This window comes from Calypte anna, chromosome 2 (assembly GCF_003957555.1).
Source record: "Calypte anna isolate BGI_N300 chromosome 2, bCalAnn1_v1.p, whole genome shotgun sequence".
Classification (NCBI taxonomy): Eukaryota; Metazoa; Chordata; class Aves; order Apodiformes; family Trochilidae; genus Calypte; species Calypte anna.
The window spans coordinates 34,047,832-34,074,800 of NC_044245.1; the positions used below are offsets into that span (position 1 = coordinate 34,047,832).

Below are 26,969 nucleotides of genomic sequence, written 5' to 3' on the forward strand. Positions count from 1 at the left end.
CCGCGGAGAGCGCCCGCGCCGCAATCGTGATCATAACCGAGGACTTGCGGACCGCGGGGCAGCCCTGGAGGAACAGGCCCGACGTGCGGTGTTGAGGGGGCCGGTAGAGCCCTGCGACAAATCACGGCGGGCACTAGCCACTCACCCCATCTCCCATGGGGGGAGAGAGCAACCGGAGGGGACGGACACCACCTCCGCGAGTGGGGTCCGGCCGGCCTCGGGCCCTGCCCTGCTCCGGGGCCTTGTTTGTCGTGTTGCTCGGAGCAGTGCCAGCAGACCTGATCTCTCCCCACCCCTCCCCCAGGCAGCTCTCTGGTCTCCTCTTTTAATAAATCCAGAAGAAAAAAACAAAAACAAAAAACCACACACACGCCGCCCCCCTCGCTCGACCCACACGGAGCAGAATGCAAAAACGCACCTGACCTTGAATGCAGCCTGCAAGATATATTAAAATCCCGCAAGCAGGCAGGCAGGGACTCGCTTAGAAGCTATCTAACCTTGAAGAACTTGTCAAGCTTCCCCCCTCGGCTGCAGTGTTTATCTGAGGAATCAAAGCAGGCTCCGTTGCAGATGGGGAACAATGGCATTGGGACTTGACGCCTACAGATCACTGCAGCGCTAAGATTTCTTCGGGCAGAAAGGACCCTCGCACCAAGCATACCTGGTGATGATATCAACTGAAGTAATTAAGGCAGTTTCGTGCTGTAGAGAGAAAGGTGGAGCCCCAACAACATGAAACTACCTAAACCACAGAGCAGTTCTCAGGAGCTAATTACTTTCCCCATTGACGTGGTCCTTAATGCAAGGATCCCGCTACGAAAATAAAACCAGAAACATAACTAAAACATCCCTCTCGCCCGCTCGCCTCGCCCACCCGCTCGCCCGCCCAGCCGGCGCCCCTCCGCGCCCCCCGGTCAGCCTCGGGTGGGTTAGTGAACACGAAAAAAAGAAAAAAAAACAAAACCAGAACACACCCCACCCACACCCGGACAGTTTTCGGCTCTCCATGCAGATGCAATCGAGAAGAAAAAAGCCGTGCACGACAATATTACATCATTAGAAGCTAACGGCTCCCAAGAAGCCCGGGTTCAAAGTCTGTCCCCCCTCCTCCCGTCATACACATACTCTGCAAGGAAACATTAGCCGTCGCCCTACTCCCAGCCCTCTTTTTGCCTGCCCTTTGTGCAAGACTCTATTAGCCAAACATGCAGCAAGGAAGGGAGGATGCAAAAAAAAAAAAAAAAAAAAAAAAAAAAAAAAAGGCAGCCTGGGTGAAATAAGCTCTTCCACATGCAGACAGGTAGGGAACACAGGGGACAACAATCTTGTCTGGAGAAATCCGCTGGCAAGCAGGAGAGGCTGGGGTGTCCCCCCCCCTCCCCATGCTCTCACCTTTACGATTTCTTCTCAGCCCTGAGATTAAGCTAGAATATTGTCACCGTCCACTGAAGTTAAAGATCTCCGCACACTTGTAGGTGTTAATAAAAGAACAAAACAAAAAAAATTAAAAATCATTTCCTACCTACAAGAAATGGTAACTCGCTTCCTCAGTCTATGGAGCTCCTCAGTCAACTGAAACCACTCGTTCAAGACAGCAACAATCCAGATATACTAGCAAGTCATAAAACTGAACAAAAGCCGACAAACCTTAGAGCACCATCGCTATATGGCCCAGACAAATTACGACCGTCTAGGTAATATTTAAATAGATTCCTAAAGTAATTGCAGGGGGTTTAGGCAACTATTCCTGTTGTAAAAGTTCTCGAAGACATAAAGTAGAACCTGAGGATAAACAGCCACAAAAAGAAGTAAAATTAAAAGGATTAATTCCACATTTTTTTATTCTTCTATGAGAACATAAACATCGTCTTTTTCGCGAACAGCAGCATTACAATATTAATTTATTCCCATTTAAGGTAAGAACTAGATATAGCTAGAACTAACATTTATAATAACGATAGAATGCATTTGCTTAAAACAGTATCGGCATTTTAATAATAATAATAGACATTTATACATATCTGTAATTATATTTTTCCCCTTTTTTCTTTTTTTTTCCCCTTTTTAAATTTTTTCGCCTATATGTTTGACCCTTTAATGCACATAACTTCACAGTATATAGGAAGACGAACATATGCTCCCTCGCAATCTCGTACTCTGGCTCAGAAAGTCCTTCTGATGTTCAGAATATATACTTTTTAGTGAAATTAGTGAGGAAAAAGTGACTATTTTCTTTTCAAGGGGGAATTTTTGTGTGCTTGTCATGCGTTACCAATGGTAACATTATTTATAGACAAACAAAATCACTAATTCCACATTTTTAAGCAAAACTACCTTAAGTAAATATCTACAACCAGAAAGAGTGAGAGAAATTCAGAGGTAAGTGTCATAATTTAGTCCATGAGCAACACGAACTCTTTTATACCTTTAAAGAGAAGAGAATTCATTTTCCTGGCCAATTTTACATCTGTAATAATGACTTCTAAGGTAAAGCGGGGAAAAAAAAAATCGCTCTTAACACCCGTTCCCATTAAGCCCTTTTAAAGGATGCCTGCATTTCATTATTGTAAGGCCTGCTTTTCGAAGGAAAAAGGGGAAGGGGGGGAGGGGGGGGGAAGAAAAGGAAAACACAGGGTGGGAGATCTCCAAATATATATAAATATGGCAAGGCTTAGATTCTTCATTCTGCGGCTATGTACAGTTCAAGCTGCACCGCTTATAATTTAGAAGAATGCGTCTTTAACCGAGCTTGTTTGCTTTTCAGAGAGAGATATGAGGGGAAAGATATTTGCAGCTCCTGGAATGGTATTTCTGTGTTTCAAAGCTTAAAGGAAGAAATCGGTCCCGAGAAAGGCTGCAGGAAGCGGAGGGGTTCACGCACAGCATTTTGTGCATTAGCGTTGCTATAGTCCGCGCCCCCACCCGACCTCGAAGTAGCTCTTAAGAGGTTAAGGACATATTGAGAATGCCTAAAATCGTTAATCCATACAGGTGCGGATGACTACAGCCTAGGAAAATGATACTGGCTCTTTAAACCATAAAGATGTGTTTATAGGTTCATCAAGAGAAATTAAAGTTGGCTGTGAGCTCCCGAATCCTATTCTCTCTGTTCATTTTCTTCAGTTTCATTCTGCGGTTCTGAAACCAGATTTTAACTTGTCTGTCTGTGAGGTGGACTGTGCGGCTGATCTCTAGGCGACGCTCACGAGTCAGGTACATATTGAATAGAAACTCCTTTTCCAGCTCGAGAGTTTGATGCTTGGTATAAGGGCACCGTTTCTTTCTGCCACTTTTTGCTGTGAGCCAGTTTGCTGCATTTTCTCCTTTTGAATTGCCTAGTTTTGAGAAAGTAAAAAAGGGACGTTACCAGTGGGGTAGGAGGCAAAGAGCTGGGGGCAGGGTGTGTGTGTGGGGGGAGGCTGCAAGGAGCATCTGTGGGTGTAGGTTCTCTCCGCCAGCTGCGGGGAGTTGGAATGTGGGGTGTTCTTGTGATAACCGAGAGCTTCAAAGAGGTTTTCCACAGGCCTTGGAGCCCGCCAGGACAATCTGCCTATCCTCAAGAAGCTCGGGGCAATGTGCTGTGCTGGGCAGTTCATCTCCGACCCCCCAAAACCAGGCTTTTCCCCGCTTCCCTCGGCCGCTCTGATCCGACCGCTATTGTGAGGCGGCGTGGTAAATGACCTGGCGTCGGTTTCCTGCCCCCAGACACCTGCTTCCAAAAAAAAACCCCACAAAGCTTCGTCAGTGTTCAGGAAGAAAACAAGGTGACCTGGGGAGCAGAAGCCCCCCTGTCCCCAGCCTCTCTCTTCCCGGCCCTCTCTTTTCCAGTCATTTCGTGGGAGGAGGAAAGAAAAAAAAAATTATTGCAGGTTTTTTATTCTTATCGGTGAAACCGGGGCCGGGATAAAGAATTAATACAGATCCCTCGATGGCTCGGAGTCATTCGAGCGGCTCTCGAGTAGTTTCCCGCTTTCTTTTTTTTTTTTTTAATTTTTTTATTTTCTTTTGTTTTGTTTTGATTTTATTATTTTCCAACCGGGCGCCTGAAGGAGTAAAAGGGCGTCTGAAATGCGGCCGAAGAGTCTGAAAAGTCTGCTGCCCAGGGGAGGTGAATTTTTAATTTTTTTTTTCCGTGGGGACCCGAAAGGGAAATAAATAATCAATTTAATAAATAAAGCCCCGTCTATCTAGTGTAGGCGCTGAAGGAAATTCGCCGTGCATTCATCAGTCTAATTTGATAGCCGTTCATAGATGGCACATTTCAGCGCGGCTGTTATTCTGAAAAGAATTCTGGATCGTAAAATATAACTTACCGCGTTAATAGGTTTATTTATTGGCACTGCCTATTGCTTATTTTGGATGCCTTACAAACATCTCTGTTATCTGGTAGGCACCTTCACATCACAGGGGAAAGATTGATCTTGTTTTTCTATATGTTTAAGCAGCATGCAGGCTAAAGTTGCACAGAGCGGAGGCTCTAAGGGTTTTTAAGTATAGGATGGACATTAATTTTTACGGCAACCCCATGCCTGAATATTACAAAGTTCAGAAGGTCACTCTGAGCAGCGCTTCTTGGCAGCCCCGCGGGGCTGCTGGGATCCTCCTTTCACATCTCGATGCCACTCTGATCCTCAACTTTTTACTCCTTTTTATATATATGTATACATATATAATCACCATCATCATAATTCGCTTACCTACGGGTTCCTTCTCGGGAGAGGCTTTGCTGCTCTCTGACGGAGCTGGAGAGAGCTCCTCTGCGGTGGAAGATGAAGCCTGAGTCTCGTCCTCCCTATGAGAGACACACGCCAAGGGGCTGGGGGAGCGCTCCTCGTCCTCCTTCCTCCCCGCATCCGGGACGGGAGGCAAAGATGGAGGCGTCTGGAAGCGGCCGGGGGGCTGCGAAGGGAATGGGGCAGCTCCGGCCGGCGCCGCGCCGTAGTTCTTGGAGGTGCCATACGCCTGGGAGAGGCGGAAGTAGCCCGGGACGGGGACCCCGCCGCCGCTGCCGGCCGGGCTGACCTCGGCGCTCAGCCTGGGGAAGGGAGCGAGGTCTGTGGCAGCCGAGCCCTTGGGGCATTTTTCTGAGTCATAGAGGCAGTAGGAGCTCTCCTCCTTAATGCTTGGAGCGAAGGAGCACGAGGTGGCCTGCTGGCTCTCCGGCTCTTCCATGCGACAGGACCGGGGGGGATCTAGCCACACTTCCATCCCTGACACGTAGGGGTGCGAGCTGGGGACCATGCTTTGAGAAGTACCTTCATTGCGTTTGCCCAAAACGGGGAAAAGTCCGCAGCTTTGCAGTCCGTAGGACAGATCGGACGCTTGTGGCAGGTAGATACCACTGTTGGGGTAGTAGCCGCCTCCGCCTCCGCCTCCTGCTCCCGCCGCTTCCCCTCTGCCCGAGCTGATCAAGGAATCTACCAAAAAAGAGTTTGCAGCCGGGCTCTCGGAGCATGACATTGTTGTGGTATAATTTGGCGAAGGGAGCAGATAGCCCTTTCTGGCTGACATTTCTTGTGCAAAACATGCTGAATATGATTAGAGATACCCCCGCACCACGGCAGACGCTTGCAGCCAATGGAAGCCCGGGCCTCCCAAGCAACCCCTCCCCGTCTGGTTTCGTATGCACCGAGCTGCTCTCAGGTCGACCTCTGAATTTGGGATAGATGTATATTAATGTGTAATATGGATTTCCATACACACAGGCGCGCACGCTTCGCCCACATGGGCAAGTGACTGTGCCTGGGCGGGAGCCGCGCTCCCGGGAAGGGGAAGGAGCGGGCTTGGCTGGTACTGGCTCCAAGTTTTGCTCTGCTCTTATCATACGCTCCGCTATAAAATTGCCTGGCGGTCCTGATGTTTATTATACCTAGACTGAAGCGGTGTCCAGATGAGGATTTTACTATCACTCCCCTCTCCCCGCGGTTGGGCTTTCAGGAAGGAAGCCTGCTCACCTCCCCGCACAGCCTCTATGTCTCACCAAATTGATAAAGCCGCGGCTCGCCCGGTGTTTTATGCTCAGAGTCTGCTCATTTTATTTGATTGTCTCCTTTTTTAAGAAATAAAAGACGTGTTATTGTTTATCACGGATCATTGGAAACCGTAAAGGGGCCTGATGCATCTCGCGTTAAACCGCTGGGGAAAGGAGGCTGCTTCCAGCCTAACATCAACACCACGACTCCAGGCTGGGCTTGAATTTCCTGGAGAGAAAATGCTAGTTGCTGCGCTGAAGAATCTCTTAGGGAGCAACACCACTCTGGGAGATTTGATTGTGCGGTTGTAGCTTCCTAATGCTTTAGTTAACGCTGGATTCTTCCCGCGGTCTGATTACCATTTAAAATATAAAGCCAGACACATGCCACAGAAAGAATCCAGACGCGAGCAGTTCAAATGAATCCTCGCAGGATGTTGCGCACCCTGTTTATTGATGTGTTTATATTTGGGTGATCATTTTTATATCCCTCTCCCGCTCCACCCTCATTTGGGTCATTCACTTTTTGCTTCTTCAAAAGCACCGTTCCACAAGCAATGTACTAAATAATACAAAGAAGAGTAAGTAGATGAGATAGAGTAAGTATCCTGAGATACTAGACAGCCATGTCCAGTCAATATGTAATTGTGGCAGAGGTAGCAGACAGATAGCAGGCAGACAGGGACGCAGAGAGACAGATAGATTTTTAAATGAATCTCTTAACGACGCCTTGCTTTCACTTCCATCATCCATTGCTTATGCCATTTTGAAGTCGCCTTACTGCCTGGCTCGCTGAACTAAGGGTCCTTTAGACCAAGGGGAGTCTGAGTCTGCCCAGTACTCGCTGCCCTTCCCTGAGGAGCAGGGCTCGCTACTCTCTCCCACAGACTGCCCGGGGAAGCAGCGACAGACTGGGTTCTGCTCCCAACGGGCTGGCGGGGGGGAGAGCGGCTGCCGGCCGGAGGTCAGCGCCGTCCAGGGCCAGACCCACTGCTGGGCACCCTGCTGCCGTGCCCTGAGGGGAGAACTGGAGGAGGGGCAGCTACCTGCCGAGTGGGCTGGTGCTGGGGCAGGCGCAACCCCCAATACCCCAGGCGTTCCGCATCCCTAGGCGCATACCCTTGGCTTTCAAACCGGACCCGAGAAGCAGCGCGGGGCAGGGGCTGGAGCGGCCTTTCCCCTGCCCTACGTATCTGCCAAGCTTCACGTGGTCTCTCCTCCTGCTGTGTTTGCCTTCCATTGAGGATATGCCTTTTTCACAGTGTGACACTCCCCCGAAGGAGTCCCTGATCACTGCTGGAGGCGAGTGTCCCTCGCCGAGGGTGAGCCGAGCCGGAGGGACCAGCCTTCCCCTGTGGCCGCTGAAAGCGGCAGGGCAAGCAGAGGCTGCTACAGCTTTGGCCTTAAAACCTTTATGGAAAGGCATCCGATTTTTTCCAGCGTGATGGGGCAAGCATCACGACGCGGCTTCCTTTTGTTGGGACCGTGGGATGCAGTGGCAGGGGTAAATCCCGCAGCCTATAGAAACCTTTCGTGATTGTTTCTCCCCTCCCCGCCCTCCTGTAATATTGTTTGTATTTCCCCAACCCGACTAGCCCCGCCATGTGTGTGATGGACTCATCAGATTCCTACGAGGGCCATATCACTGCTAACAAAATTAATACTATATAAGACACCGATTTATTGGCTGGTGTACAGGAAGGCTATTATCAATAGGCTTAGCGTTATAAATACAGATCTAAATAAAATGAAACGTGAGCCTCAACGCCACCTTGCAAATATATTTCTCTACACAAGCCAGGTATAAAAATTACTCCGGGGAAGTCTGCTCTTGCGGTATGTTTATTTTGTATTTGCCAAATTAAATAGAAATGGATTGCAAACCTAAAAGCCATACGGAACCGAGAAGCAACACTTGAAATCCTCCCAAAGCTGTTTTTAAAATATGCAGCTGCCTTTTAAAAACTGGATGAAAGGGAAAGGCCTGCAAAGTACTTGCAATCCTCCTCAGACAGAATAAAACAACTCGAAATGCATCAGAAGAAATATAAGTTAATTCTTTCAACTTCTTTGCAAGCTAAAGCAAGGAAATCAGACAAAAAGCAGGAAGGCCGGGATATTTTGGATGGTTTTAAGTTTTCTTTAGCCTCCTTTTCTAGGATTTCTGGCAGAGGTCTGGGTTTTGCCACCCCCCCGTCAGGTCCTGCGGGAACTGCCGCCGCTGAGGCCGCGTGCTGTGGTTGTGTCGATCGCAGTGAACGGTGCCGGTTTGATGGTCAAGGCACTGACTCCGTCTAGATCATGAACTCAGCTCGGCGCTGCATTATCTCAGCTTTCTTTAATCGCTAACAAGGCCAAGGCAAATAGTAACCAGCATCATCAAAACCAGTGAAGTAAAACTAATAATGTTCACTTGATTCGTAACTATAAAAGATAATGGTCAATTCTGACTAAACTGAGCTAATTTGGCATGCGCTGGGTGCAGCTACTGCACTTCCAGGGCTTAACAATGTGTCCCTTGGAGTTTTAGCCTTATTTAAAAGAAATCGGAAATAATATTGTGGACGCCAGGGGACGGGAAGTACTTTCTTTTTAATTCTACTTCTGTAAGTAAAGCTATCCGAGGGTCTATAAAATGGAGCAAATAAAATTCTGATAAATATCAAAACCGGAGAGAAGGTGCTTTCGCTGAAAATCTAAATTCGCGGCGTACATAGGCATCACTATCAAAATAAAATTTTATTGATCTAAGAAAAATATAATAGATGAATTAATAGCGTCGTTAAGCCGTTTTATTGGTTGGACTAAAATTAAAAACAAAAAGGGAATGAATAAATAAAACCCGACAGCCTAGGCAAACTCTGACTGGAAATCTCAAAATGTATCGTGTTAAAGCGTGATTTATCTTTTTATTATTGGCCCGTATAACCCAAAAGATCAGCGCTGTTAATCCAGAGACGCAGTTTGCGAGCTAATTAAAATATGCTTTTATTTGTAGACTCGGGTAAACTGCAATTTGTGGAAACGCAAATGGTCTTGCAGTCTGTTGCAGGAGTGCATGCGCCGCCTGTCTGAGAATATAAGCGTGAATTACTTTTTATAAAGCTCCCAAAATCAGTGCAATCAGGGTATAGTTATTTAATATTGGAACTGTCAGTTGTCAGTAACGCGCGTGTATGCCAGATTCCTTCCTCTTTTATTTTTTCTTTTTCACTCTCTTTTTTTTTTTTTTTTTTTTTTTTTTTTTTTTTTTTTTGGATTTGCTCCAAAGAAGGCGGATTTCAAACAGGAGGTTTAGGAACTGAGTCTGTGCCAAGTTAGGTGACAAAAGACTGCCCCACTTATTTTATGTTTACTAGAAATTCTTTCACTCGGTTGGTATGGGGGGTGGAGGTTGGCTTGTTTTGGCGGGTTATCCTTTAAAAATTAGGCTGGGATTTAATTTTATTCCAGCCATCCGGAAGCTTGTTGCCCTAAGTATATTTTACAGTATATGTGTATCGTTTTACTCATTTGGATTAGGAACATTTTTTGTGAGTAATTCTGGCGAGCTCCGAAGTCTAGTGTGCGGCAGGACAAAATACACCCCAACCAATTCATTAGGGCTTTATCTCCTCGCCATTCCTCCGGCACCGGGCAGAACAACGGGGCTTTCTATTGTCCGGAGAGCCCCAAAGACGTTGCAGAAGCAACAGCAGTATCGGGTTCTACATGTATGGAGAAAATCTTGCCTACTCAACCCTGTCTTTTAAGTGTAGCCCTTCTGTTGCGAGAGATGGGCCGCACAGCTGTATTAAAGATTAGAAACTGTATCCCTTCTCCCCTTTTTGTAGCTGTCTTTTCTTTAAATAGAATCTGGATGCATACACAAATAAGCTTTTTTCGTTGCGGTATAGCGTGGCTCTCAGACATACACGTTGGCCTGAAGTTTCGATTTCAGAGCATTTAATGAAAAGATTGTGACCAAAAAAAAAAAAAGAGACGACAAAACACAAACCCAAAGAGCTTATGAAAAAGCCTCCCAGGGGTTTGGATGTGGTATGTGAGCCAAAGTTGAGTACACGATTAATTAAACACAGTGTAGACACTGAGTTGGCTTCGCCTCTTCCCTCCAAAACATGCAAACCCAAATAATGTGCAATAATAAACAGTTATTGTAAGAAACAAGCTTGTTTTTTTAAAATATTATACTATGACCGCGGCCGTCAGTAAACAATTCGTAACCAGAGGGCGCTTTAGCTGCTGCTGGGGTCCCTTTGATTTATTCAGACCAGCATTGAATGGGGCAGGGAAACAACAAGAGGAAAAATAAATATTTGATCAAATATGCTGAGTTTAACTTGACTGGCTTAAAATTAAATGTTGCACAGGGACCTTCAAATCTCCCTGCTCCTTCCCAAGACGCAGCTCCTCACGTCCTGGCGTTGCCGAGGGGAGGTCAAAGGAGATCAACAGCCTCCAACTTTTAATGGAGCATCTTTCATGAAATCGATAGTTTCCTATAATCATCGAAAATTGCTCTCTGCCGACAGAGCATGTACTTTTAACTTCACTTGCAACAGTTTCCTGGAAGCTCAATTTTAAAGGGCGAATTTCTTAAAAAACACTTCAGGCAAGTTGCAATACTTAACATACAACAGCAAGGGGAAAATTATCTCTTTTTTGGACATATACACAGACAGGTATTTAAAAATTTTATACCTTCTCCTAAGAAACACGTGGGTTAAACTATGTAGCAAAACCAGTATCCCCCCAATAATACCATCTTTTCTCCCACCCTTCTTAAATGGAGACATAACAAAAATATGTGAAACTTTTATGGGTGAGAAAAGTAACCTGGAGTTAGGGATATTCGTAGTGAGGATAGAGTTTCAAAGCTACAACCCGGAGCAGCCCTGAGCACATGAGAATGTGCGACTATTGTTTGTTTAGAGCACATGTGCTTGTTTAGAAGGGTAGGTAGGTAGATACGTAGAAGAAATCCAAATCTAGCCTTGCATGAGCATTGACTTAATATGAAATCACATGAATAGTTCTTAGCATAAGCTGTGTCCAGCTGCGAGGAAGCAGATTACCCTTTAAAGTTACCAAACGACCCTAACTAAACTACAGTTCAAGTCCAATAAGACCGTCAGAATTATCTGTCATTTGCAGTCTGTGTTGCCATAGATCTATTTGATTGAAGACACCTACTGTTCCACACATAAATGTCAAGTTTCATAATATTTCCAGTGCTACAATTTTTTTATAACTGGAAGAAAGCTACAAGTTGCTCTGAAAAAAAAAAAAAAAAAAAAATTCCAGATAACGTGGTTTTTCCACGGTGCTGGCCAAAACTTTATAAAGAGAATATAAAAGGTCAACTGCAACTTAGAAATTCCCTTGTATATTATTTCACGCCGCTTCCCTTCCCCTATGGTTCTTTTCTGTGGTGGTCGGGGGTCGGGGCAGGGGCCACCCCAGCTCGCTAGGTACCTCTCCCATCACCGCACACTCCTCGCCCTTCTCCACGCAGGACAGATGCGTCAGCCACTTACCTTCATGCATTTCCTAATTTTTAGGAAGCTTTAACTGCATCGAAAAGCCACGTCTGCTTCCCTTGCCTCCCCCCCCCCTTTCCTAGCCCCGGCATCCCGAGCTCAGCCCGGTAACGCGGAGCCCGGTAAGTGCAATAATTACCCGTGCGGCTCCAGGGATGCAAACTGAACAAAGGCCAAGATTTTTTTTTTTTTTCCCAGGGCTGCTCCCCTCGCCCCGGGCGGCTTTGACATTGGATCTGAAGATCGCCATCTTGTGGCAAAGAAGCCCTCAAACCGCCGCAGCCACCGCCCGCCGTCCTGCCCCGGGGCCCCGCGGCAGGACGGCGGGCGGGCGGGTGGGCGGTGGCGGCGGTGGGCAGTGACCGCTCACCTCCCGGTGATAGAAACCTCTGCTACCTTTATAGCGATGTATTTCGTAAAGACGAGCGGGCAAGTCACTGGCAAAAAAATTTATTTTTTTTTTTTTATGGTCACATTGTCACAGCGAGACAGAGGATGAGATTTTATTGGGATAGAAAATCAAAACCCTGACCAGAGAAACTCCATGGTTTAACAGTCTCTGGGATAGGCTATGAATACCAGTTAATTTTTAACCAGGAAAGAAAGCTTGCTGGCTTAACTTTCATGGCCATTCAGCTCTCCATGCATCCGTCTCCCACGGCCCATCCATCTGTCCATCTCTTCTTAACTGGCATTCCTCCTTGCACGCTAGACAAACAAACAAACAAACGAAGTCCCCATCTTTCCCCTTCTCTTTTTAACGTTTCCTTTGGGTAGACGTTGTCTGCATGGTTGGTTGTTGTCAACAAAGGCCTGAAGTCAGTAAGTCCTTCACCTCAAGGTTATGGGTGATGTCCAAGCAATACAGAAGTTCAAAGCCAGTAAACAATGCAAAAACAGAATGTACTTTCTTCTCCTGATTAAAATAAGGGTCAACATTAAAGATTCAAACACTCTTCTCAAAGCACATTCCTATCCCAGCTATTGTTTAGGGTTTGGGGTTTACTGTTTCCCCGCTCCTAACTTTCTCCCTCCAGCCCTCCTCCCCCTTGCCGGACGCAGTCCACCCCCTTCCTGCTTTGGAGATCAAGGACAATTTCAAACAGTCCATTTCCACCAGACTGACATGCAGATCTTTATCTTCCCCCCCCCCAAAGACAACAGTTTTCTTAAGGCTTCCATGCTTTTGACCACATCCATCGACTCGCTTGGACCTTCCCTTTGGTGACAGGTTTATGAAATCTGTGCCAAACGCTACCGACACCGCAAAGGTTTCCCGAGTAGTTACCCTGGATGCATATGGCTGGGGTGCAAACAGCAATATCACATCAAACCCTCGAGCATAAGACCTTGCCCTGCCGGCATGGGCAGGATGAGGAAAAGGCCTAACACGTAGCTATGAACAAACTCCACTTTCCTGTGACCCACTGAAACGACGCTTGAACACACCTAGGTTCACTTGTTAGCTCCAGAGCAGAAGATTTAACAGCGAAGTTCACAAAAGGAGAATAATTCCCCCCAAATGACTGAACATGGTCATGAGGAATTTCGGGTCCCAAAGTTACAATGGATAAAAGAACATGCAGTAATGTAACACGAGAGTAAAAATATAAAGTTTCCATTGTTTTATTTTCCTTGTGCGCTGTTCCACTGTATACATGCAACCAAATTCTTTTGCATATTAAAAAAACCTGTATATACATATAGATGATACATATTGAAAACAGTGATGTCATATAAAGATATTGCATTTTGTGAACATGTCAAAGAAATTACATCCATTTGGTAAATTTATTAATAAAAAAAACCTTCTTATCACCAGTTTGTTGCACATGTAAAGAAACCCCACACCCTTTAGCCCGAATGGGAAAAAAAAAAAAAAGAAAAAAGCGCATTCTCACAAAATAGGTCATGGGTTCTCTTTTTTTATTATTTACAAGTCTTGTAAAACACCATTCCTGTATGAAATATACATTCAGATATTCTCAACAGCAAATTACCTTAACGATAGAACACCATATCCCTTGTAAACCGATATAAAATTTTAAATATTTTCCTTTTCCCCTCTTTTCTTTTTCTCTCTTTTCTTTTTTTTTTTTCATATTTTTTTTTTTTTTTTTTTTTTAATTGCATTTTTTCCTCACTTTGGTTCCTGCAGGGAAATATATATATTTATAGATATTTAAAATAACCCCGAACAACTTTCCATTCTTTGCATATGTCGACTGGACAACAAAGTAGAGCTCTTGACATTTAAAGTAGACAACAGCAAAATTACCATATTTACATTGTTTGGCCTCTGTTTAAGCTCCTCGCTAGTCACCTTTAAACGAACATGCGATCGACTTATTTTAATGATCCAATGTTAGTGCATAGCACAACTCCAAGATTCAATTAACTGTTGTGTGGCATTTGCTAAACTGTCGTTCTCCACAGGTATTTCCTGAAGAAAGTTTGTGAGCCAGAAGCCAGGAGGTTAGTTTCCTTTATGGAGCTGTTTCTTTTAAAACGCTGAAATTCACACTTTTTTGTCGGTTTTTTTTTTCCATTTCAACATGATTTGTCTCCAAAAAGATGGCAACGAATAGCCAGATGTCATAAATAATAAAAAAAAAAAAATTAAAAAAGAGAGAGCTATTTAAAATTTGCTAATTTTCTTTGATTGTTTCTTTACCATATATGGCGAATTTATACCTGACATTTTAAGTAAAATATTTTAGTCTTTTATTTAGTTCTCTTTCTCTCCCCTACCCTTTCCCTCCCCACACCCCCAAAGGAAACGCACTACATCCATATTACAATTGCTCGCGGTTGGCCCCATGAAAGTGTAGGCATGTCATCACCCCACCCTTGAATTCTCTGTCTATGTGCCCCTTAAATTTTCGTTTCAAACTCATTGGCAATGAAGCACTGCCTCTAACCTAGACATTTTCCGCTAAGGAAGAACAAAAGATTATTCCTCGGAATTCAGGTTCTGCGGCGTTCCTAGTTGGGTGAGCTCGACCTGGCAATCTCCAGACAGCTGTTCCGCAGCAACACAGGGGCGAGGGAGGCCCAGGGGTGGGTGAGTCCGGGGTTAGAGAAGTGCCGTCCCCGCCTGTGCCTGCCGAAAGCGGTAGCAGGGTGAGCCGCAGTGCCTGGAAAGGTAAGAGGTATGGATTTTGCACTCAGAGGTGATGTGCACGTTTAGAAATGGATGCCATGTGTGTCAAAATCAAATGGATTCCAGTTGATATGTAAATATATATATATATATAAACCATAATTGAAGTTCCATAGTAGCTTTACACATACGTAAAACCTCGGATTCTTCTAGTCCCGTCAGATACACACCTCCTTCCTCCATGTAACCCCTTGGTTTGACCTTGTCAAGGGCGAAATCTGAATTTAATCTCGTCTTGAAAAACGCAATGAGTTTTAAAGTAGTGGATTAGCTGAGTAATATTGTAATCGGTCCCTGTTAATTTTTTTTTCTTTCATTCTTCTGTTCTGAAACCATATTTTCACTTGGCGGTCGGTCAGATTGAGCATTCGGGAAAGCTGGAGGCGTTTCTCTTTGTTTATGTAGACACTGAAGAAGAATTCCCTTTCTAACTCTCTAATCTGATACTTGGTGTATGGGCATCTCTTTTTACGGGTACGTTGTCCACCTGTGGAGTGAAAAAAGGCAGAGGTGTTTGAGATCCAGAGGGGGCCGGCGGAGGGGACCGAGGGAGGCTTTGGAGGACACTCCAGCAAAACACATTTAATACGGAAAAGACGCATTTTGCCCTCTTTGGTGCCGGCCTTGGCAGGTCGGAGGCTGGGCGCCAACCCTGCGCCTTGGAAGGTACGAGCAGCCTGGGACCAGGACGCGGAGTGGCCTCGGGCAGCGGGCAGGGCGAAACCCCCGCCGAGACACGGGTATCCGGCCTCACTGCCTCCGCGGGGAGGGCGGCTGGAGAAAGGGGTGGTGGCAGGGGGTTCCTGCGGATTTCACGAGCTGGAGGAAAGCCTTTGTAGGCTGCTCTGCCGGGCGCCACACACAAGGAGCTGACCCGGCAGCAGCCATCACCTGGCTGCCTGCACCAGGCAGCGCGGCTTCGGGCAAGGGGACTCAGAGCCCAGCCCTCCCCGAGCCCGTGCCCGCTCGGATCTCGCCCTCATTCCCTACACTAATCCCGGCTCCACGTCCCCAGCAGAGGAAAAGCCCCCGAGCCCAGGCGCCTCATTCTCCTCCAGCAGGCTATTTTCAAGCACGCTTTCCACCACATCGAGGTATTCTCCTCTCGATTAGCCATTACGGTTTTAAAGTTCATTAAGCAGAATATAAAAGGTTTCAAGGTTCAGGAGCTCTTTACATTAAACTCGGCTGCTATCCCTTTAAAAACTTCCTTTTCTGGTACAGTTCATTGTCTAGGTATTTTTTTCCCGAGCCGAATACTAGCTTTGCCTTTTAAAAAGCTCACATAAAAAAATCAGACTTTGACAGATTGAATAACAATTGTATGTAACAAACTGTTGGACAGAAGGCAACACGTAATTGCCACAGCGCCTTAGTAAAATGGCTTCCTTTAGACAAAAAGGCCAGCTTTAGGTTAATTTGTTTCTTTTAATATATTGCTGCAGTTCAAGCGGCTACTTTATCTGCTAAACGCTATTCTAGTGCAATCGTTAAAGCAGCGAAGGCTTTGAATTCAGCTCCTAACTAGACTTCTGGTGCAACACATGGCTTTTATAAAATCACTGGATTACATTGATATCAAAGGAGTCGGGATCTCCTTCTTTTGCCGAATTTACAGGCATCGAACGTACTTTGCTATATTTTCGAGAGGTGACCACAGAGCTCTTTTTTATTATTATTAAAAAAAAAAAAAAAAAAAAAAAAAAAAAAGGAAGGAGAAAGTAAAAAAAATTTAAGGCATCCATTGCCCGGTGGGTATTTCACGGCCAATTTCAGCACTAAACACGTGATCTCGCCTTCTATAACAAAGTTTTGTTGGGGGAAATCTAAAGGCCCTTCATAAACCTTATATGCTTATAAAACAGCATATAAAAATTTAACAGCGGCGGTGCGCTAGATTTCAAGCTGCCTTCCCTAAAAGCGCTCGGGCGCTGCCTTTATACGTACTGGAGCTGCCGGATTTCTCCTCATTGTTGCCGGAAGACGACTCGGGGCTGCTGCTGCTCTCCGGCCGCCTCCGCCTCTCCTTCTCCGCCGCCGCCGCCCTGCCGCAGCCGCCTTCCGAACTTGAAGTTGCCGCCGCAGCCGCCGCCGCCGCCCCGGCGGCCGCGGGCGCCTTCTCGCCATTCTTGTCTACCGGGTAGTCCGCCGAGGCCAGGTTTTCCGCCGTACCATAAGCCGTCTCGAAAAACTGGTCGAAAGCCTGGGGTAGGACCCCATTCCTGCCCACCGTGCTATAGAAATTGGAGGAGACGTTGGTGCTGGGGTGGTAGACGTTAGCTGTGTTTTTGCCGAACATCTCGCCCATGCTAGCAGTGTTGGTGGCAGGCAAGCAGTCTCTGTGCATGATCTCCTCTGCGGAGTAGCAGTGGGGCAGATTGTTCCTGGGGTGCCATTTACTGGAGGGATCAATGGCATATTCCCTGAAGGTAACTTCTCTCACAGGTTGGACCTGGGGTAGGTTGGAGGAGTAGGAGTATGTCATAGGGCGAGAAGACGGGGTCTGGGGCAAAAAAGAAGGGAGGCTGGAAAAATCAGGACCCGAGACGTAGTAAGTACAACTTGGCAAATACATGTTAGAGGAACAAGGAACACGCTCATCAAAATCCATCATTAGGGCTACCTCGGCTTCTCCGCATTAGCTGAGCTTAACATGATTCTCTAACGCAGCTGCCTCTTTGAAGCAGATCCGTGAAGTAAGAGATGGGGAGACGTAAGCTGACGTGGAAAGCTCTCCCCGGCGGCGGCGGGGAGGTGTGGTCACGTGGCCCGACGTTGACATTGACGAGCGGCGGGTCCGGGCCCCGCTCGCTCCCTTTGTGGCCATCGCGGGGGGAAGCAACAGCTCGTCGCCAGCGCCTAAGGGCGAGCCGAGCGCAGGTTGGCCGGGGCGGGGTGAGGGGTGGGGGGTTTAGCTTTGAGGGGGGGGGACACACGGAGCTGCCTTGCCACTGCCCCCAGACTTTAGCCGCCCCGGCCCATGGCACCCGCTGGCTCTGGAGTAGGGAGGTTTAGCAGTCTCCCCAGGGTTAGGTGAGACCTTTCTGTTTGTTTCTGTGCTTCTTGCTGGGGCATTCGGAGGCTCGCTGGCAGGCTCCGAGAAGGAGAGCACAGAGGAGAGATGCAGGCACGGCTTCTTCTGGAAAGCGGCTTCCGAGCAGGAAACGCTCCCGAAGAAATCGGCCCCCTATTTTTCTTTTATCTTTAGTTTTTTTTTTTTTTTTTTTTTTTTTCTTTTTTTTTTTTTTAGCTTCTTTTGGGGTTCGGTATGGGCTTCCCTCACCCCGCTTCGAAAATTAATAATAATAATAAAAAATAACAGGTTTTTAAAAGTGCCTTCATCCCGCAGGGTTTTTCTGGAAACGTTACTAGGAAGAATGTGCCAGGGTCAAGTCTGTACTGATTTTCATGGTGAATAGATTACATGCTTGCATTCATGTTCACTTCCGAAGCGCTTAGTGTCTTCCTTCCCTTACTTACATATTAACCTCAAATACCCCGCGCGGCTTCAGCCAAGCTTTGCTGGAGGTAGTTAACAACGTCGGGTTCTCAGGACTCAGGCTCTTTCTCCTCGCCCCCTCCAAACCCTTGTCCCTTGTCTCATTCACAACGCCAGAAAGCCCTTTAAACTGCAGACCACGGAGCTAAAAGAATGTTTGCTGATCTCCCCGTCTCAACGCTGCAGACAAATACTTGGAAAACCAGTGGATATTGGGCTACCCCGTCTCGACAAATACTCCGAGTTTAATGGCCAGAAGTCTAGTTAAAATTATTTGACATTCTATTAACCTCTAGGAACAAACTTGCCTTACTGAGATACTTTGCTTTTTGCTTCGTACCGTCGCTGAAGGCTGAGACCCAGGGAGACCTATTTTAAAAACGTGGTTAAACTTTTACTATTGTTGCATGAAAGGGATGATATAGAAAGCGGGTTGTACAGGGCAGAGGCTAAAAAGTACTTCTCTGCCAATAAAAATGCACACCCCACCGAATGAGCAGAGCCAAAAAAAACAGAGAAATACGCCAAAGAACACAGCACCTTTCGAGGCATGGACATCCCTAGGCTCTCGGAAAAAAATATTTTTTTGCTATTCTGATGCTCGATTTCAAAAAAGAAATATTTGGGTTCCGGCTGGATTTCATCAAAATAGAAAAACAGAACGGCAAAAGGCTATTGTGAAGTATTTTTCTTATAGGAAATTAGATGTAGTCCAAGATCCATGCCCCCGTGGACTCCGAAGGCTAATGGAAGGGAAACGAAAATGTTAGGGAAATAATATTTAGATTTCTCCCCCCTCTTCCTCTGCAGTGCTGTGGAAGTATTTATATATCCGGAGAAAGTTCTCTAGTAAATTCTGGAGATCCTCGGTATTTAAATGTCAACATCGATTTGTTTATTTATTACTTAGCTTATCGTAACTGACTCAATAACAAATCTAATCATGTTGTGCACAGAGAAAATATTCTCATTATGTATTTTCCCTACATTATAGTTAACTATTGCGTTTGAATTCAAGTTGTAAATTCAATATTATCAAGTAATTCCTTTGTAGTGGAGTAAACTAATTTATTAGCATTAATGTTTATATGCCTTTTTCTTATTTTACAAGGGTTACCGTTCACAAATCAAATGCTCTGAACGTATCCCTGATGAACTCTTTATTTTTTTTTTTTTTTCTGGAAGTACTTTTTAAGCTTACTGCATGTCTGCTAGCTGAACTTGAAATTAGTGAATTAATCTTCCAGTTTGACATATTGGCTAGAAAGTGGATGGAAAGAGATTGCATGTCGTCAAAACCGCTATCAGAAGACTGCAGTGTCGTTTAGGATTGTAAAAGGGTTTGAAGGGTTTGGGGGTTTTCCCTCTCTTTTTTTTTTTTTTTTTTTTTTTTTTTTTTTTTTAATTGCGGTGGGGAGTGCAAGAGCTCTGGTTGGCTTGATTTTTTTTTTTAATTCGTTTCCTCTATACCTTTGCTCGTATTTACTGCCCTCCCCTAGCTTTTGTGGGGGTGTGGGGTGGGACTGGGGGTACGGAAACCCTCCTGGTGTCCAAGCACTATTTATTTTCCTTGTGTCCCTCCACCCTTCTATTCCGTGGATGAAAAACCTCTCTCCCCACACCCTGCACACACGCAGACGTCCCTCCCTTCAAACAAAAAGGAATGTATAAGGATTTCAGTGACTTTGAGATAACAAAGGCGCCACCATTGCAGAGCCTCGCCCCGCCTCTGTGTGATGGCAAACAAATTCTTGCACTTGTATTAGGGCTTTTAAGGCTATAATTGAACACGGCGCGTCTAGGAGAACCGAAAACAGTTCTAGACTGACCTGCGGTTTTATAGCACTTTGGCAGTCAACTTCAGCTTGTGTCAGAGCAGACATGACAGAGCTGCCCAACGCTTAATCGCAGGAAGCCACCTCCTCGGACTCAGTGCAGCCCACCTCTTGCATTTCAATAAATTTCAAACCTAGGGGCTAGAAATGGGGAGCAGAGCTGGCAGAGGTTTGTACGGGGATCTTTCCCGCTCCTCTCTGAAGCCGTGACTGAGGCGCCGGGCGAGGAGGCTCCGCCGTGCCAGAAGTCGGGGCTGCCTCTGGGAAACAAAGGGAAATTAAGGCAAGAAGGGCGAAAAGGCAACTGGAATTAGGCGTCTGTGTGCCTGTGCGGGGGTGTGAGTGTGTCTAGGCATATGTGTGCTTGCACAGCATGCACACGTGCAGCCCCGATGCCTACTTTTGAATCGTTCGAGCTGCCCACACACATACACCCCGCCCTAAACCAAGCAGTTTATTTCTTTAAGAGGGTTCGCAACGCAAGGGGACCCCAGAACGCCTCCAGGTCCATCCTGGAGAACAAGAAGGAAGGGTGATGGGGAAGGCTGCGTGGGGTGCAGCTCGGCTGGGAGCGGCTAGACACCCAAGACACGGGCTGATCGGCTTTATTTGCTGATAAGCAAACCAGAGATAATGTACTCTTAAAGCCCCGGAATGTGTGGGTAATTGCGGGGAGCCTACTGTTAAGTTGCTGTGTTCAGCACAATTATCAATGTTGGTTATTTGGTCAAATGTTGAATCGCTATTTTAACACAGTAATTGGGACTTCCGCGTTGAGGAAGGGGGAAAATCGAGCCTTCTCCTCGCTAACCTCACTGAAAACAACATAAACAAAGGCTGGCACTTCGTTTGGAGAAGTAAAATGCATTCGTTACGCCTTCCCATGTATTTCGTCCGGATTAGAGAGGGTAAAACCGCTCTGAATTTGGGAGCTCTGCTGCAAGACGTTTTGGCAAAGAACAAGCGTGGCCAAGAGGTGGGGAGACTGTGAGCACATTTACCCATAGCTAAGCTAAACAAAGCGAGGGGGGGGAAAGCTACATCTCTTCTTTGGAGGAATATAAACAGCGAGGACGCCACGATCGCCTAGCTTTTATATATACAGATGGCGTGCAAAGGGAACTGTTTAACTTACTATCGCTCATCTGCAAAAGGTCAAGTTCTATAGTAACTAAATGGTTGTCGTTTTCTACCATGTTTTGCTTGAAAAAAAATTGAAGCCTACCATTTACCTTGCCAATAGGGTTGGGTGTCTGTAATTAACAGGCGAAACGTGTTCTAAAAGAAATTTGCGTCAAGAGGAACTAATTAAAATATTACAAGATCGCTGGCTTCAAGCTTTGCTGCTCCTCTCGCATAGAAAGGGTGAGGTTTGTTACAGCTCGAGCAGGATAAAATATCTCAGGAATTAGGACCATGTTTTGTAAAGCTGAGGGTTGATTACAGTTTACAAAGGCTTGTTAGAAAAATGTAGTATTAGAGAAATCGCAACATTTCTGCCAAGGAAAAGTGTAATCCCTTCTCATCTTTTCCAACAAAAACAAAGTTAGAAGACCGTAATTCTAAGCAAAATTTGCCAGGAATGCAGCTTCAGAAAATGGCGCTTATTGTTTGGATTTTAAATATTTCGAGCTCAGAACTTTTTAACTAGCATTTATTTTCGGTTAGCCGTTTTGTCTGTTATGGAAAGGACATATAAATACCCATCTATTATTATTATTATTAAAAAATAAATATGTTCCCTTAACACTGCAATCCAAGAAAGTGATACAATAGTTACTAAGATTTTTCAAATCATTAAAGTAATAGCTGATTTTTTTTATATCGCCATGATTGAAGCCCCGTGTTGTGTGATATGGCACAGACTATTTATAGTACAAAACCTGAGGCGGTATGCGATTTTTGCTTGGAAATTGCAGAATACATATAAAGAGAAAGGGCAGATGTAAACAGGATTCAAGTCGAGGTTATTCTGAAATTTTCGATGCATTTAATCGCATTACATTCAGATAGTTAAACATTTCAGAAGACTGCTTTTATCTTATACCGGAATATTTTAGATCGATTTTTAATATCGATTACTTGAGTAATTTTCTTTCCTTCGCCACCCTCCGTGCCTTTTTGAAGGCTGAGATGGAAAAGCTACAGGGGGTGGTTGTTTTTTTCATCCTCACGGTTAGTTTGACCATTAGGATTAAGCTGCCAAGGACCTCCAGAGATCTACCGGGCGTCAGCGACCAAACGCAACGTTTTGCATCATTTCGCTCTTGACGAGCATCCGATGGCTCTGTCTGAAGGCAGATACTGACTCTGATAGCTACGACAAGTCGAAATATAGAGGGCTCTTTTCCCAGAGAGGAAGCTCCTTCCAGATAGATTATTTCTCTTTGTCGACAACCATTTTCTTGCCCTTTTGCAGCCAAACGAGTTGTACTTGTGACATACTCTCGGCACTTTCACAAGAGCGGGGGTTTTCTCCTAATGCAGTGTATCTCCTTAACCCTCCCCCGGCTCTCCTGCCCAGCGCACCCCATGCTCCGGGGATCTGAACCCCTCTAAAATTTTGTTCATATTTGCTGCTCATAGCTTGCTCCTTAAAGAGAATGGAGGCAGAATCGGCAAAGAGGGAGAAGCAAGGAGGGATTTTCTCAGATGGTCATGTGTATCAGAAATTAATTGACCGACGATATTACCATGAATATCTCATTTTCTCCCCATGAATGCTCTGCGAGACTTTCCCGACACATGAAAACACATACCCAGTCATTCAATCCTGTCCCCCCGCCCCCAGCTATCCAGATACAGGTGCAAGAGACTTCTGGCAAAAATAGGGTGCGGGAGAAGGGTGTATAGACCAAGTGGCAGGCTCATAAATGAGTGCAAAAGCAAATTTTCCTGGTTATAATGCACCGGAACAGAAAAAACAGGCACTTTCCGCAGACTCCCACCCAGACCAGAATGAACTGGGTCATTAGCGCCGTTTGTACTAAACTGGTGCCGGTGTTTTTTCATGCCGATGTGTTTTATGTTAAATTAATCAGAGAGGCTTAAGAAACATCCCCAGCAACCCCTTGAAAGCGCAGTATTATTAAAAGACGCGATTATCCCTTACGGACGGCCACATCTCAGGCGATGATCCCATGTAAAATTCACCCGCAACCGATTTACCCTACACAGTTAAAAAAAAAAACAAAAAACAACACATAAAAAACCCCACAAAAACCCACACAAACCCCCCCCCCTAACAAACAAACAAACAAAAGTCCGCCAAAACATTGTCATGTCGACTTTCATTTAAAAGTATTGCTACAACTGATGCCTTGAACTTGACCTTAGATTTGTTAACCCAGGAAATATATTCAGCGAGAGGAAAAAAATCGTACTTTGCTGCCTCTGAAAAATGAGCATTTTTCTGCCTTGCAATTCAAGATGCAAGTAACACACCAGAATTACAAGATTTATAGTGTATCCCCAAGCTTAAGAGCATCAAACAGTGAACTGCCTCAATGCCGAGACGAGCTCGTCATGGTGCTAGACTGTTCCTGAGATGCCAAGATCCACACTTTGCCGCAGAAATTCAAGTCAAGGTATTCGACTGGGAGTCTTGGCTAAACTGTATTTTACAGGACATAAGGTTCTTCCTAATGTACATTGAATTTTATCATTGATTTATTAAGGTATTTCAATTTATTTTATTTTGCCCAACTCGCCAAGAAACACATCAGATTTTACTGTGCCACACCGCTAACTTTATAGGAGAGCCTTATCCACACACCGTGAAACCCACCGAAGTAAAGACATTTCTTCATCAACTATTGTTTTAGGGGGCGGGTACAGGAAGTATCACTATACTGGGCTGTCAAATCAACGACTTCAAAGCCCTAACTTCGTATTTTGGTGGACTCTCCGAATTGTATTGTAATGAAGGTACCTGTACTTGTGTAGCCTTTATAGGAAACTATTAATTTAACTTAAAATGCTCGCTGCAGTTGGGAATGTAATCATATGTGCAGGTAAAGCTCTGCCGGCTCTGTAAGGACCTCTTCTTGCCTGTTCTCTCTTATGTCATGCAAAGGCACCCATAAAAATAATTCTTCCTCCTTAACCTACTATTAAAAAGAGAGGCTCTCTCTCTCTCTCGCTCTCTCTCTCTGTTAGGGAGAGCCTAATATGGCTGCTCCTGCCTATGCCGGAGTGGAAACCTGCCCACGGTCGAGATTATTTCCCTTTCCCGATTCCTAAAAAAATTCTGATACTAACACTACTTCTTACAGAATCTGGGGCATATCAGAACAAGTCCACACGGCAGATGCCGAGGGAATTTGGGTAGAACCCCCCTAATTAGTCCAGACCGAGCGTGTGGGTTACACCTCCTTTCTCTTTCAGTTTTATTTTCTCATCAAGTGTCCCTACATCACGGTATTTTAATTTTACAAACCCTCGCATATTTAAACATAAACCAACGAGTAGCTGGAGATGAAGACCATCCAAGATTGCTTGGTATTAAAATCCATCATATTTTATGCCTACCCAAGGGCATGAAACCAGACTTAAAATACTCTGCTTTTACTTCTCGCCAAAGCCGACTAGAGAGGCCGACTTATACGACCAGGAATAAATAAAAGCATTTTGCTTGGTGAGGTGGAATCAAGGCGATTACTAGTAAGCTCTGATTAATTTAAACTGGCAGGTTAAAACGCCCGGCTGACATTATTCTTTCTAGATACACACAGGCAATGGCGAAAAGCAGATAGGTTAAAACCCTTCTGCTGCTTTCCTCCAAGCAGAGCAATCGAACCCCTCCCCGGCCCTCGAAAGATTAGAATAATTTCAGAGGCTAATTCAGGGAGAAAAAACCCACAAAACAACACATCAGGGAACAAAACCCAGGAGTTGCTTTTCCACGGAGCCTGATCCAGCTCTGCAAGACAACCCGGCGCAGCAGAAAGCCAAGCAACCAACAGCTCTTATCTGCAAGCCTGCCGGCGTTTTGGGCTCTGACCCCAGCCTCTCCTGGCCCACTTTCCTGCCAAGAGCCTTCTTTGCTTCCCACCTAGGCTAGGCTGGAAAGCAGCATCTCTACGAAAAGCAGAGAGCAAGCACCCGGTCTAGGAGAATCAGTCTTACTTTTCTTAAAAGGCTCTTCGGCTCTATTAGCATAAGTCCACATAGCCTTCTTCACCCAGGTCTCGGCAGCAGAAGCAGCACTTCGGCCTCATACACCATGGGAGAAAGGGAGAGGGGTGGGTGGGCTGGGTGGGGGGGAGCTGGGGGAAGAAAGGGCCCAAGGAAGCTTTCGACAAAGGCCTTCCAAAATTACTTTGCTCAAATCATGCAGGGGGCTTCGCAGGGGGACCGGGTGATTGTTTGTGGTTGGCTTATTTGCTTAATTCACCACCGAGCAAGAGGAGAGGAGAAACATTCAGCCGCTTCCAGGAAGAGTATGAAAATCTTACCCCAGCATCCAGAAGTTTCTCGCCTGTGCAAAAATATATCCCCACGGAGACTGACAGCTAGGATCCCGCGTTGTGCTGTAGACCTCTCGATCATTGAGTACGGATTGCACATTTTTTATTTCCTCCCTTAAAAAATAAATATACTCGGTCCACAAATCATTCCTTCTCGATCTCTTAGTGACTTGGGTTTCTGTTGATTTGGGGTTATAAAAAAAATAATTTCCCTAGTTCTTGTTGGTTTGCCTTGAGATGGAGAGAAATCTAGCTACTGGGTCACATCGTCCTTCCTGCCGGCTTCGGCTGCAAAATGCCACAATATCACAGGCTAATGGCGATTACTGTTGCAATTATTATTACTACTGTTCTTTTTTTTTTTTCCTCTGTCTCTCCTGGTCCCCTAGGATTTCCGATGGCGATTTGCACATAAGGTGGTGGCAGGAGGCTAAAATGCTGTCTAATTCCATGTATTCTCATCCTACAAAGAGAAAAAAAAAAAAGTCCCAGTGTTTTTGATCACGGGACAGCCGGCCGTTCCTCCCCAGTACACCCCGGGTCACAGTACAGTAATGACCGTGGGTTGTGCGTTGTAGGACTTGACCTTTCCTACGTAGAAGAGGGCGCTTTCCTCTACGCTACGGGGAGGGAAGGGAGGGGGGAGCGACGGGAGGAAGAGAGATGCTCTCTTTGGGGATGTTTAATCACAGTTCAGATCTAGGAAAGGGCAAAGCATCTGCCTTTCAGCACGCCATGTTGAAGCTATTCTCTGGAAAAAAAAAAAAAAAAAAAGACAAAAAAAAAAAGACAAAAAAAAAAAAAAAAAAAAAGACAAAAAAAAAGACAATTTTTATGTTTTTTTTTTAAGGGGGTGCGGAGGCGGGAGGAAAGCCTGAGGGAGGAGGGAAGGAGGAAAGACTTAATGAACATTTGCATTTCGTACCCTAGTTCATGAATCAACTGCATTCAAGGGGGAGGGGGCGCGGGGGGCAGGGAAGGATTCACTGCGTAGTTAAAACTCTCCCGACCGGACCCCTGCGCCGCGGCCGGGTCTCTTCGTCCCCCACCTCCCCCACGTCCTCCCCTCCAGTCCACGTGGAAAAGCCACCCCCAGGTACCCCTCCCTCGTCTTTTTTGGACTCTTTTACCGGCAAGGCCATCTCTCCAAATCATCATTAAAGTACATTAAAACGCATCTAAAGTTATGAATGGCAACAAACGGCCTTTTAGCGCCTGCCAATATTTTTTTTGTATTAAACGCTGTCTTGATTTTATTGCTAACGCTGCCCACGGAGAATGCTGAAATGCACCAGGAATGAGGTTTTATTTAAACCATAGTAATTTATTTTTTAAAAACCGCAACTTTAATTTGTAGGCCGTGATGCTTAGCCGTCCGTTCAGATATATACTGCTCTGGAAGTAGTGGGTAATTTTATTTTCTGAGCATTTCGATATGGAGCAAAGTATTTTTTCCGTTTGCTTTGGGGGCCTTCTGAGCTAGCCAGAGTTTT

General features: G+C 45.6%; 2 protein-coding genes across 3 annotated transcripts; both read right to left on the reverse strand.

Moving 5' to 3' along the window:
- Positions 1-1,880: 1,880 nt before the first annotated feature.
- HOXA10 (homeobox A10) lies at positions 1,881-5,511 on the reverse strand. Its single transcript, XM_008494226.2, has 2 exons — positions 4,698-5,511; positions 1,881-3,335 (listed from the first exon to the last, which is right to left on the reverse strand). Exons 1-2 carry the CDS (start codon positions 5,509-5,511, stop codon positions 3,061-3,063), a joined length of 1,089 nt encoding a protein of 362 aa, XP_008492448.1. The 3' UTR covers positions 1,881-3,060.
- A 9,125-nt stretch (positions 5,512-14,636) lies between these two features.
- On the reverse strand, positions 14,637-25,534 carry HOXA11 (homeobox A11). 2 transcript variants are annotated; one of them, XM_030445450.1, is made up of 3 exons: positions 25,465-25,534; positions 16,622-17,177; positions 14,637-15,161 (listed from the first exon to the last, which is right to left on the reverse strand). In XM_030445450.1, the coding sequence occupies exons 2-3, from the start codon at positions 17,157-17,159 to the stop codon at positions 14,929-14,931; spliced, it is 771 nt and encodes a 256-aa protein (XP_030301310.1). In that variant the 5' UTR covers positions 17,160-17,177; positions 25,465-25,534; the 3' UTR covers positions 14,637-14,928. The 2 variants fall into 2 exon arrangements, with proteins under 2 accessions (XP_030301310.1, XP_008492449.2); XM_008494227.2 differs by lacking the exon at positions 25,465-25,534 and having other exon boundaries at positions 16,622-17,288.
- Positions 25,535-26,969: the final 1,435 nt, after the last annotated feature.

What these genes read in the sequence shown, in the direction of transcription:
- HOXA10 (XM_008494226.2), bottom strand. Translation starts at nt 5,511, where the DNA reads ATGTCAGCCAGAAAGGGCTATCTGCTCCCTTCGCCAAATTATACCACA. An exon ending in TCCCGAGAAGGAACCCGTAG is followed by an intron (nt 3,336 to 4,697) that starts GTAAGCGAATTA and finishes TCTCAAAACTAG; the next exon opens with GCAATTCAAAAGGAGAAAAT.
- HOXA11 (XM_008494227.2), bottom strand. Translation starts at nt 17,288, where the DNA reads ATGATGGATTTTGATGAGCGTGTTCCTTGTTCCTCTAACATGTATTTG. An exon ending in GGAGAAATCCGGCAGCTCCA is followed by an intron (nt 15,162 to 16,621) that starts GTACGTATAAAG and finishes TTCACTCCACAG; the next exon opens with GTGGACAACGTACCCGTAAA.